The following is a 13,123-nucleotide window of genomic DNA, read 5'->3' as shown; positions in this document are numbered from 1 at the left end:
GACTAGTGAATAGGACAGAGGACCATGCTGCAGCACCATCACTGACTAGTGAATAGGACCATGCTGCAGCACCATCACTGACTAGTGAATAGGACAGAGGACCATGCTGCAGCACCATCACTGACTAGTGAATAGGACAGAGGACCATGCTGCAGCACCATCACTGACCAGTGAATAGGACAGAGGACCATGCTGCAGCACCATCACTGACTAGTGAATAGGACAGAGGACCATGCTGCAGTACCATCACTGACTAGTGAATAGGACAGAGGACCATGCTGCAGTACCATCACTGACCAGTGAATAGGACAGAGGACCATGCTGCAGTACCATCACTGACCAGTGAATAGGACCATGCTGCAGCACCATCACTGACTAGTGAATAGAACAGAGGACCATGCTGCAGCACCGTCACTGACCAGTGAATAGGACAGAGGACCACGCTGCAGCACCATCACTGACTAGTGAATAGGACAGAGGACCATGCTGCAGTACCATCACTGACTAGTGAATAGGACAGAGGACCATGCTGCAGCACCATCACTGACCAGTGAATAGGACAGAGGACCATGCTACAGTACCATCACTGACTAGTGAATAGGACAGAGGACCATGCTGCAGCACCATCACTGACTAGTGAATAGGACAGAGGACCATGCTGCAGCACCATCACTGACTAGTGAATAGGACAGAGGACCACGCTGCAGTAAAGTCAAGTCGTCAAATGATTGCGTAATTGAGCTATGACTGACAGAATTCTGAACAACAAACAATGTTGAAATGTTTTGGATCATATCATATTCTCTATGTGAGCCCAATATAAAAGGGATTTTATATTCTTGACTGCATGATAAATACCAGTATTGTATGACATGGGTTGCAACTTGGGATCATCATCACGGCTAGAATAGAATAATAGTTAAGTTCATTATTTTCTTTAGTACATTTAATTAATATTCCAATAACATAGGACAAATTACTAAATATTAATGGAGACCGCTAACAAATCAGAAGTATTTTCAGTTTGTTTATTTATTGAACAGAAACATGACACATTAGAATTACACTGCATGTATTGGACATTACTCTACTGCCCAGGCAGTGTGAATACGGGTCTAAGGCTGCATCCCAAATGGCACGCTAATACTTTTGACCAGAGCTCATATAGTGCACTATAAAGGGGATAGGGTGCTATTTGGGATGCACCCAGAGTCAAGACTGCACCATTCAACAAGTAGTTCCATCATGCTTCCTTTACCCACCCATCAACACAGGTTATTCAATATGCCAGAAACACAAATAATTTAGAAAAGAAAAACATCTGGGTATAAAAAAAAAGCAGCATCATGCAGGAAGCCATAAATAAACATGTTTTGAATCATTAAAGTCCTTCAAGCTTTTTAATATATTGGTTTTCAAAGCTGCTCCTTCAGTACCATGTCAGTTCTTCTTGTAAATAAATGCCTCCTAGATGACAAAGTTAACACAATCTGAAAACATCCCACTCCTGTTCTTCACCAGCTGCTCTTGTAGGGCTCACCACCATCTCTAATATTATTACTATTCAGTGTCTTTGTAATATCGTTGGTAATAATACTACATTCTGATGTTAAAGCATTAGCAGCTAGTCACTACACACAAGCAGAATACAATACATTCATATAAAAACCTTTGTAAATATCAAACATATAAAAGTGAAAAAAAGGGGGGTATTTAGAAAAGATATGCAGTCACCATATCAAAGAATATCATACCAGTCAACTTTAGTGGAAAACACCTTAGTAAAAAAAAAATAACGACATTCTCCCAAGATGTGACCCCCATGTCAAAGCTAGAGCCTGATTTCTCTCTCCACTTTCCCAGAGCATCAAAAAAGTCAAATAATGAGTTTCCAAAAATGTTTAAACACATAAAACTTTGAAATTAGTTTTACTTGAAATTGAGCCAAACTAATTTCAAACTTCAAATCAGTTAATATATTTCCCTACTTTTTTCTATTTGAAAATGAAACAATTATGTTTTAAAACTAGGGCTGTCAAAGTTAACTCGTTAATAACGCGTGACATTTTTTATGCCGTAAAAAACTATTGGACACCGTTAATTGAATCTCCATTTGTTCACCGCACGGACCCTTTTGAGCGCGTTTCCGCACGGACCGTTTTAAGCGCAACACACAACACGGTCTGTGCACCGTCACTCTGCGCAGTCAGTGTGCGCTCGATCTCAGTAGCGCTGTTTGTCCCTTGTGGTGCGCTATGCGCACAGCTTTGAGCAACAGTTTAAGGAAAACGTACATAAAGTTAAACCATAAACATATTCCAGGCGTTTCTTTAGAAAACAGCAAAAACATAATTTGTACAGAAGCAGTTAGCTAGTTATGCTAACGTTAGCTAGCTAACCAAAATAATGTTTACAATGCCATGGCTGAATGCCTCTTGATTGAACTAGCTAGCTAACTTCCCACAATGATTTTAATCAAAGCAGGAAATCCATTCCATTTAGATACTGTTTTTGTTTTAGTTCTCAGGTTAAAAGAGTTCAGAAAATGATCCCAATTCTAGTAGTAGCAGCTTGTGACTAGTTCATGTTGAAGAACATGGATAAGTATCCTAGGCTAGATCTAATAGCTGGATGATATTTTACATGAACTCAGACCTGGCTGATCTGTTGTTAATGTATTCTGTGGAAGTCCTAACATTGGACAGGTTTAAAAGCTCTTTGTCTCCATGGATACAGTTATTTTTTTCCTATAGTCAACCCTTCAATCAGAAATTGTTAAAACACTCATTAGGCATGCCTGAAGCTTTCAGTACTTGAGTGCATGTGTCTGTTTGTAGCAAACGAGCAAGTGTTAAACTTCAAGAACATTGATAAGAGGGAGGAGACCTACTGAAACATTGGGAACATTAATATCTGTATGTTAGCAGTGACTTTTGTGTTGTTTATAGTGAAAATGCCATTAAAAAACACTGACACAGATTATTTTGTTTCTTTCCCTTACAATCAAAACATAGTATGCCTATAACTCAATGCACTGCTTTTTAAAATTAACAAATTGTTTTTAAGGGCCAAATTTGATCAAATTCTTAAATTATTACTAATTCTATTAACTCAATTAATTATTTTAATCGTTTGACAGCCCTATTTAAAACTAAACATTCACTTTTGCAATTTACCTCCTTTCTGGAAAACGTTTAAACTTAGTATGCCGTTACGGTAGCCATGTTATAACTCAGCTAGGAAGAGAAGTGCATTTCATTTGAATTTAAATAAAAAAAGGACCAAACTTATTTAATAAACTTCAGAGTACTCTGTTTCGCCTCATCCCCCTCTTGTTCCACCTCCCTTTGATCAGTTTGTCACATTCACTTGTTCTCAGCTGTAGAAGTCCATCTCCCAGAATCCTCAGCTCTCCCAACCAAGAATTTGATTGCATGATTTCCCCACTGCTTCCTCTCCCCAGTGTCACGGTGACCAGGAATCAAATGCACCATCACCACTATACACAAACTCAGGGCCTGTCTGAATCCATCAATTGCACTATGAACAGTTCTGTACTGTATGTACAAAGTCCATCAGGCTCTGTGTGGCTCTCAGAACTTGAAGAGGTTGATAAAGCCTTGTGGAGAAACTGGCTTACAGCAGCTCTCTGTGTTGTTGGCTGTGCAAGGGTGGTTCGTATCCTGAAACCACACAGAGAGAATTTAGTATAGTCAATTAATTCTAAAGAAACAAAAAAATGTATTTCTGTCTAATTACTACCATGTAATAAGAAAGTGTTAGTTATAATTCTATATGCATTGAGAGAGAGAGAGAGAGAGATTGGAATGAGAGATTGAAGAGTTCCCAGACCTACCTTCCAAAAGAGGATGTGGCAGTGTGTGCAGAACTGCAGGGTTTCGCTGTATTGCTCTCTGACAGGGTAGCAGCGACATAGCTTAAAGTACATCTTCTTCCACTCCAACTGACCCTTGTCTGACACCATCAAACGCTTACGGATCTGCACAGAGAGAATATACAAACATATAAAACATTGATTCATGTTTTACTCCCATGGCCTTTTGAGTATCAGATCAGAGATGTTGTCCTGTTTGTGAAATGCTAGCAGATTTTGAGATATGCACTGCAAAAAGAGATGCATTCAGCTTGTTTTGATTGCTTCTTAACTATGTGTGGTGCAGTGCTGGGTTCAATGAGGCTTCATAACAGTCAAACAAAACTGGCTTCCATTTAGTCCATCAGACCATGAAAACCCAAACTGTCCATGAATGCATGTGAAGAGAAGTGATGGTGTGCGTAGGGACAGTGCATTCAGAAAGTATTCAGACCCCTCAACCTTTTCCACATTTTGTTACGTTACAGCCTTATTCTAAAATTGATTAACAAAAATAAAATCCTCATCAATCTACACACAATACCCCATAATGACAAAGCAAAAACAGGTTTTTAGAATTTTTTGCTAATTTATAAAAACAGAAATACCGTATTTGTATAAAAATACCCTTTGCTATGAGACTCAAATTGATCCTTGAGATGTTTCTACAACTTGATTGGAGTCCACCTGTGGTAAATTCAATTGATTGGACATTAATTGGAAAGGCACACACCTGTCTCTATAAGGTCCCACAGTTGACAATGCATGTCAGAGCAAAAACCAAGCCATGAGGTCAAAGGAATTGTCCGTAGAGCTCCGAGACAGGATTGTGTCGAGGCACATATCTGGGGAAGGGTACCAAAAAATGTCTGCAGCTTTGAAGGTCCCCAAGAACACAGTGGCCTCAATCATTCTTAAATGGAACCACCAAGACTCTTCCTAGAGCTGGCCGCCCTGCCAAACTGAACAATCGGGGGAGAAGGGCCTTGGTCAGGGAGGTTTCTAACAACCTGATGGTCACTCTGACAGAGCTCCAGAGTTCCTCTGTGGAGATGGGAGAACCTTCCAGAAGGACAACCATCTCTGCAGCACTCCACCAATCAGGCCTTTATGGTAGAGGGGCCAGATGGAAATCACTCCTCAGTAAAAGGCACATGACAGCCAGCTTGGAGTTTTCCAAATGGCACCTAAAGGACTCTCAGACCATGAGAAACAACATTCTCTGGTCTGATGAAACCAAGATTAAACTCTTTGGCCTGAATGCCAAGTGTCACATCTGGAGGAAACCTGGCACCATCCCTACGGTGAAGCATGGTGGTGGCAGCATCATGCTGTGGGGATGTTTTTCAGCGGCAGGGCCTAGGAGACTAGTCAGGATCGAAGGAAAGATGAACAGAGCAAAGTACAGAGAGATCCTTGATGAAAACCTGCTCCAGAGCACTCAGGACCTCAGACTGGGGCAAAGGTTCACCTTCCAACAGGACAACGACCCTAAGCACAAAGCCAAGACAACGCAGGAGTGGCTTTGGGACAAGTCTCTAAATGTCCTTGAGTGGCCCAGCCAGAGCCCGGACTTGAACCCGATCAAACATCTCTGGAGAGACCTGAACATAGCTGTGCAGCGACGCTCCCCATCCAACCTGACAAAGCTTGAGAGGATCTGCAGAGAGGAATGGGAGAATCTCCCCAAGTGTGCCAAGCTTGTAGCGTCATACCCAAGAAGACTCAGGGCTGTAATCGCTGCCAAAGTGCTTCAACAAAGTGCTGAGTAAAGGGTCTGAATACTTATGCAAATGTGATATTTCTGGGTTTAATTTTTTTTACGAAGGCACTATATATATATATATAGTCTGTACCATTACCTGTCGGTCAGTGAAGTGGTACTGGCAGAGCCTCTTCCACAACAGCCTGTCCTCAGTGAGCTGTCCCAGGTCTGGAGTCACCTGTCCCAGACTGACCAGGTCCCTGCCATCTGACAGATGCTCCATGATGTTCAGCTGCAAGCTGGCAGGCAGGTCCGTTAGGGTCATACCCTTAGACACAGGCTGGAGGGGGACACAGAGACAGACACAGGGTGTAAGCTTTTGCTTACTTCCTTTCTACCTTCAGCAACATCACATTCCTTATATACATTCTAATAAAGGGGTAGGCATCTCTAGTCCTGGGGTGTCAATATCAGTGATTGGCTGGATTCCACCTACATGGTCTCATAGGTCTAAAACAAAGAAGGTAAACCCAGAAACTTGCCTGCAGCATTCCAGGACCAGAGTTCCCCATTCTAATATATTCCTTCATTTCCTTCCCAGATTGGTTTTGATCCTGTAAAAAGTGTGGCGCTCACCCTAACTAACTAACTGTGCCTGTCTTACTCACCCTGTTGATCTGAATGTTGTCCAGCTGTTGTTGCCACTGTAGGATGTTCTCCATGCGGTGGACCCAACAGTTGATGTTCCCCACCAGAACAGACTTCCCCATATCCTGCACCAGGCCACACAGAGACACATACAGGGTCTGGAGAAGCTCCTTGATGGGACGAACGTTCTGCTGGTCGTCTAGGACTGTGGAGGGAGAGGCCAAGAAAACATGTTCAGCAACTCTCAGAAGACAATGGAAGTGGACTTCAACAGTACTTCTTAACTTTGTATTACGAATGTGTTATTTAAAAAGGACACACTGTGTCAGTCCAGTTAATAGACACGGTGTTCTGTGCCCCTTGGCAGCGCTATTTGCACACAAGATCTACCAATGGGATTAGAACATTTCCTAAACAACCGGACCCTTTGTTTAGCTGAAGGAACATTTAGTTCACCATCAGACCACAGAGGACTGTGTGCTGACTGTCATTATTTCCACTGAGAACCATTATGTAGTGGTCATTCACCATTACATCTTCTATCACTAAAACACGCTGGTCACTGAGATCATGGTTCAATCGGTTTTGATAACATTTACACATCCTGTTTTTATTAGTGCTCCACAGACCTGGTCTCTGAGGTTGCTGAGCATGATAAGAGGAAGTATGCAGGTACACAATAATAAACTAGGTGAAGTCATGAAGAGAGAAAGAGGAAGAGAGAAAGAGGGAGAGGGGGAGAAAGATTGAGTTTGAAACCCAGAATGAGAAGAGAAAGACAGCTCACCTTTCTGCACCACTCTCTCCAGGATGTTCATGTAATTCTTCTGAGCCACTCCGCTGAGCGAGGGCAGCTGAGACTTGGCAATGAGCTCCAGCAGCTAGAGAGAGAGAGAGAGAGAGAGAGAGAGAGAGAGAGAGAGAGAGAGAGAGAGAGAGAGAGAGAGAGAGAGAGAGAGAGAGAGAGAGAGAGAACAGACATAAACATCAGCAGGCCTACTGTCAGACTCACAGACTCTCTGTTTCTCCATTACTTACTGCTTGCTATGCTTCTCTGTCTGAGTCACAAATAGCAGGGTCCTGGTCTAAAGTAGTGCACTACAAAGGGAATAGGGTGCCATTTGGGATTCAACCTGTTCCACCATGACTTACTGCTTGTTATGCTTCTCTGTCTGTATGTGGACAGACAGACAAACAGGCCTCATTTCAAAACAACAAGCCCCAAGTCTCTATCTATCAGCATAGTGTTGGAATGGAGGAGGTGGCTCTAGGTCTCTATCTATCAGCATAGTGTTGGAATGGAGGAGGTGGCTCCAGGTCTCTATCTATCAGCATAGTGTTGGAATGGAGGAGGTGGCTCCAGGTCTCTATCTATCAGCATAGTGTTGGAATGGAGGAGGTGGCTCCAGGTCTCTATCAGCATAGTGTTGGAATGGAGGAGGTGGCTCCAGGTCTCTATCTATCAGCATAGTGTTGGAATGGAGGAGGTGGCTCCAGGTCTCTATCTATCAGCATATTGTTGGAATGGAGGAGGTGGCTCCAGGTCTCTATCTATCAGCATAGTGTTGGAATGGAGGAGGTGGCTCCAGGTCTCTATCTATCAGCATAGTGTTGGAATGGAGGAGGTGGCTCTAGGTCTCTATCTATCAGCATAGTGTTGGAATGGAGGAGGTGGCTCCAGGTCTCTATCTATCAGCATAGTGTTGGAATGGAGGAGGTGGCTCCAGGTCTCTATCTATCAGCATAGTGTTGGAATGGAGGAGGTGGCTCCAGGTCTCTATCAGCAGACTGTTGGAATGGAGGAGGTGGCTCCAGGTCTCTATCTATCAGCATAGTGTTGGAATGGAGGAGGTGGCTCCAGGTCTCTATCTATCAGCATAGTGTTGGAATGGAGGAGGTGGCTCCAGGTCTCTATCTATCAGCATAGTGTTGGAATGGAGGAGGTGGCTCCAGGTCTCTATCTATCAGCATAGTGTTGGAATGGAGGAGGTGGCTCCAGGTCTCTATCAGCAGACTGTTGGAATGGAGGAGGTGTGGAGGAGGTGTTTGGACCATCTGCACCTGTCTAGAACACTAGACCATCATGACTCGTTGGATACACAGACACATTGTTGAAAGGGACATTTGCGCATGAATCCTATAGGGGCTTGAGAGCGTGTGTGTGTGAGTGTTTGTGTGCTTGCATGCCTACAGTATCCCTGTCACTTTAAAGAAGCTACTAGAACAGTATTCCTCCTGGCTGGGGCAGGTCGTGTCTGATACACAAGACCCCCGATGAGAGATAAAAGGGCGAGAGGGTTCAAGGGGTGACTCTAGTCCAACACAGTGGACACCACGACCAGGGCAGGGTGTCTCTAGTCCAACACAGTGGACACCACGACCAGGCCAGGGTGTCTCTAGTCCAACACAGTGGACACCACGACCAGGGCAGGGTGTCTCTAGTCCAACACAGTGGACACCACGACGAGGGCAGGGTGTCTCTAGTCCAACACAGTGTAAACCACGACCAGGGCAGGGTGTCTCTAGTCCAACACAGTGGACACCACGACCAGGGTGCCTCTAGCCCAACACAGTGGACACCACGGCCAGGGTGTCTCTAGCCCAACAGTGTACCCCACGACCAGGGCAGGGTGTCTCTAGCCCAACAGTGTACACCACGACCAGGGCAGGGTGTCTCTAGCCCAACAGTGTACACCACGACCAGGGCAGGGTGTCTCTAGCCCAACAGTGTACACCACGACCAGGGCAGGGTGTCTGTAGTCCAACACAGTGTACACCAAGCGTCACTACAGACCTGGGTTCGTTCCCAGGCTGTGTCACAACTGGCCGTGATCGAGAGACACATAGGGCGGCGCACAATTGGCCCAGCGTCATCCGGGTTAGGGGAGGGTATGGCTGGAGGGGCTTTACTTGGTTCTTCGTGCTCTAGCGACTCCTTGTGGCGGGCCGGGCGCCAGCAGGCTGACCTCGGTCCTCGGTCATCAGTTGAACGGTGTTTCCTCTGACACATTGGTGCGGCTCGCTTGCGGGTTAAGCGGGCGGGTGTTAAGAAGCGCGGTTTGGCGGGTCATGTTTCGGAGGACGCCTTCCTCGACCTTCGCCTCCCGAGCCCGTTGGGGAGTTGCAGCGATGAGACAAGATCGAAATTGGGGAGAAAAAAGGGGGTAAAATACCTAAATAAATAATGAATGACAGATTGATTGAGTTATCTTCAATTCGGACTATTTTTAGGAAATGGCTACAGCGTCTCAAAATGGACCCTTTTTTCTCATTTTTCAAGCGAAGGTCTTTTATCGAGTTGGGCTAGGCGCCAGCCAAACCGACGCACACGGAAGGCTTTCCCCTCCACCCCCTCAGTGCCTGAGTGTCCCTCTCCCCTCCCCTCTCCTCCCTCTGCCCCCTCTTCACAGCCCCAACAAGTGTCTGTGTGTGGAGCAATGGCAGCTGTAGGTCAGGGCATTGTGTGTACTTTTAGCCACTACTCTACACTAACTAAACGTCAACGTAGCTTTGTCCAACTCTATTTCCACTAACCCAGAGAGCATTGCCTACTAGGTCAACATGTAGCTGGTTTTCCATGACCGTTGTTGTGTCACCCTATGGGCCCTGCTCAAACGTAGTGCACTATATAGGGAATAGGGTGCCATTTGGGATGCAGTTGTTGTTTCCAGTCTGTGGTAAACCTGATCTGTGTAACCGAGAACCTCACTAATACCATGCAGCCAGCAGCAGTACACTGACCTGGACAACACATCCCAGACCAATGATCACTACTACCATGACACAGCAGTATACTGACCTGGACAACACATCCCAGACCAATATATCGGACCCTACTACCATTACCTAGATATTATTCTGCTGATCGTCTGTACTTACTGCCCACACTAGTTTCAGAATAATCTAGTTCTCTGTTAATCAACAGAGAGAGAACACCAAACACACACACAGTATCTCTCTCCCTGACAGTCTCTCTCTCTCCCTCACAGTCCACTGTGAGTTGAGACAGAGAATATCTCCAAAGGGCCTCTTGTCTGGAGAGAAGTGATAAGGCCCAGAGATAGAGAGAAACAGCAGAGAGAGAGAAACAGCACAGAGCGAGAGAGAGAGAGAAACAGCACAGAGAGAGAAACAGCACAGAGCGAGAGAGAGAGAGAGAGAGAGAAACAGCAGAGAGAGAGAGAGAGAGAAACAGCAGAGAGAGAGAGAGAAACAGCAGAGAGAGAGAGAGAGAGAAATAGCAGAGAGAGAAACAGCAGAGAGAGAAACATCACAGAGAGACGAAGCAATCAAGAGAAGAGAGAGACCTACACGCCCAGAACATAACACAGCCCTTTAAACACCCCTCAGTACACTACTCTCTGTGGTAACACCCTTTAATATTTTCCATTTACATTTTAGTCATTTAGCAGACGCTCTTATCCAGAGCAACTTACAGTTAGTGAGTGCATACATTTTTCACACTGGCCCCCCGTGGGAAACGAACTCACAACCCTGGCGTTGCAATGTTCAACACTACATTAGTATGCATGCATGGTGTGATGTTTGTCATTTTCCTAAGGTGACGCCAAAGGACAATTCACATCCTCGGATGGACAATACAATAATTTTCCATCTCATAGCATTCCCTTCATGATGATTTAACCCAGAAGTAGTAGTACGGAGAAGTCAACTCACCCGTACGACGTAGTTGAACCTCCTGCTGTCCTTGATGGCACTGCAGAAGTCCAGCCGGTTGAATGCTTCTCCCAGTGTGCAGTATCCATGGCGCTGGGATAATCAGATGATCAGGTATTACGGTCTGGTTTACTGCTACAGGGTACACTGTAACGGTTTATGTTTAGAATGACAACGTTAAAGAGAGTCCTTTCCTCACCTCTTTAGTGCTTCCTTTGTGAACATAAATCCATTTCTCTTTGTGGAAATCTGTAGGGAAAGGAGACTGTGTTACTGAGGACGTTCATGAAAAGTACTGTGCATCACTGTGCAGTGGGCATTTGTTGTGTAATTGCCGGGTCTATACTGTAGATTCAATTACAAGGAATCTTTGTGTTGGTGTTCATGAAGTCTTTCCTTCTCTTCTTAACTGCCATGTCGTATGCCAGCAGCACATTCTCCTGGAAGCACTCTTCCTCTGGTTTGCAATAGCTGGAAGACGGACCACACATCCAGTTACACATCTGGTGTACAAAAGCTAAACTTATGTACCGGTACTTTTAAAAAAAACGCTGAGTTTATCATTGTATGAAATGTTTAAATGGCTCATTTGAGATGATACTATGTTTTCCAAAAGGTGGGCCTATAGTTGACTTAATATTGCCTGGAGTCAGGACACACTGTAAATCCAACAGATGTCTACTAATCCCATAACTTGTACAGTAGTTATTTATAGCACAATGATTAACGAGTAGGAACACAGGCTCAAAGACGCAATAACAACAATCGCTGTCTCCCGCTTAGCCATAGTATAACAGCAATAGCAAAAACTGTATTGTGAGGAACGTCAGATAAGTGATAAATTGATAGAAACCTATCTATTTATCACTTATTTTAGAGGTAGACTGGATGTCAAATTCTCTCCCTCTCTCAATTCAATTCAAGGGCTTTATTGGCATGGGAAACATATGTTAATATTGCCAAAGCAAGTGAAGTAGATAGTAAACAAAAGTGAAATAAACAATAACAATTTACAGTAAACATTACACTCAGAAGTTCCTCTCTCTCTCTCTCTCTCAGCATTTCATGGGAAAATTCCTTGGATAACTTGATGGCGCACTTCAGTTGTTCTCCATTTCACTAGCTGGTGTTGATGCTACGCAAGCCTAAATGTATCAGGAAGCACGGATACTGACCTCACGTCTGAGTCATTGCTGTTTTTGTCGTCTGAAGAATAATTTTTCCATCCCTCTTCAGTTTTAACCCAGCTCTGACCGGGGGACCTCCAATCCTGTCCAAGAAAAGGCATTCTCGACAGTTTAAATCAACAGTGCCGAAAGAAGATTACAGTTCCGACTTTATGTTGAAGAGCGTTAAATGTTCTAAGATGCAGATATATTATTTTCCTCTGCCGTCTGGTCTTTAATAAAGTATTGTCTTTGATGTCTTGTCTAGTATTGTGACTGCGCAGCTGCCTTTATATTCTCCAGCGAACAATCCGGGAAGTGAACACTTGAGCTCCGCCCCCTTTTGGAAACTGTGCAGCAACACGTGGCTTTGTTTATTATCTTTATTGCGAAACGACCCAGGGAAGGAGTATAATCACCCACAGTGGGTGTTTAGGGGGCAAATATCCTATGCTGGAAGATACATTAACCCCTTTAAACTGCTGAATCAGAGCTTTTGGTAGAGCATGGCGCTTGTAACGCCAGGGTAGTGGGTTCGATCCCCGGGACCACCCCATACCTAAAAATTTATGCACGCATGACTGTAAGTCGCTTTGGATAAAAGCGTCTGCTAAATGGCATATTATTTATTTATTATTATTTTTCATTTGACCTAGACACAACAAGCCTTTCTTGGTGACTTAGTTAAAATAATCTTATGGTAAATAAATAAAAAACACAGGCCAGAACTCCTTCAGGCTCAGTTTCTTTCAATTCCCCTGACTCATCCCTGGAAGTTAAAAATGAAGTCTTGTCTCTTCTCAGGATTCTGCTAGAGTCCAGGGTTACATTGTGGAAACAAGAGGGGGAGGGAGGTTGAGCCACCCTCTAGGAAACCACACACAAAATTAATAATTTCACCACATTTTAGGAAGAGGTCATCATTTTATGGAGTCTGTGAAGGAAGATACCACTTGGAAAAAGTGGTAAGCAAGTTATGTCCAAAAAAATTGATTTTCACCAAGTCAAAATAATTTACTGCGCTAGAAGTTTCATGATGCTTGTATCTAAACC

The 13,123-nt window shown here is 44.2% G+C and overlaps 2 protein-coding genes across 2 annotated transcripts in view; one reads left to right on the top strand and one right to left on the bottom strand.

The window, feature by feature from the left end:
* The window catches only part of LOC121585946 (PRELI domain containing protein 3A-like), a 31,074-nt gene extending 19,011 nt beyond the window's left edge, over window positions 1-12,063 (top strand). Inside the window, exon 6 of the mRNA XM_045226093.1 lies at window positions 11,964-12,063. Coding sequence (XP_045082028.1) covers window positions 11,964-11,990 — 27 coding nt within the window. The 3' untranslated portion in view covers window positions 11,991-12,063. The remainder of the gene's footprint in view (window positions 1-11,963) is intronic.
* On the bottom strand, window positions 1,015-12,379 carry LOC121585945 (F-box only protein 32). The gene is made up of 9 exons (XM_041902303.2): window positions 12,080-12,379; window positions 11,266-11,375; window positions 11,104-11,153; window positions 10,905-10,997; window positions 7,015-7,108; window positions 6,248-6,432; window positions 5,737-5,919; window positions 3,857-4,000; window positions 1,015-3,683 (listed from the first exon to the last, which is right to left on the bottom strand). The coding sequence occupies exons 1-9, from the start codon at window positions 12,190-12,192 to the stop codon at window positions 3,594-3,596; spliced, it is 1,062 nt and encodes a 353-aa protein (XP_041758237.1). The 5' UTR covers window positions 12,193-12,379; the 3' UTR covers window positions 1,015-3,593.
* Window positions 12,380-13,123: the final 744 nt, after the last annotated feature.

The sequence above is a fragment of the Coregonus clupeaformis genome, chromosome 17 (genome assembly GCF_020615455.1).
Source record: "Coregonus clupeaformis isolate EN_2021a chromosome 17, ASM2061545v1, whole genome shotgun sequence".
NCBI classification, from domain to species: Eukaryota; Metazoa; Chordata; class Actinopteri; order Salmoniformes; family Salmonidae; genus Coregonus; species Coregonus clupeaformis.
This window is presented reverse-complemented; position numbering and strand designations above follow the sequence as displayed.

Excerpts from the sequence above, each read along its gene's own strand:
- LOC121585945 (XM_041902303.2), bottom strand. The coding sequence starts at position 12,192 with ATGCCTTTTCTTGGACAGGATTGGAGGTCCCCCGGTCAGAGCTGGGTT. Across the intron at positions 6,433-7,014 it reads GGAGAGAGTGGTGCAGAAAG|TCCTAGACGACCAGCAGAAC; the intron begins GTGAGCTGTCTT and ends CTCCCTCCACAG. Across the intron at positions 4,001-5,736 it reads ACCACTTCACTGACCGACAG|ATCCGTAAGCGTTTGATGGT; the intron begins GTAATGGTACAG and ends CTCTCTGTGCAG.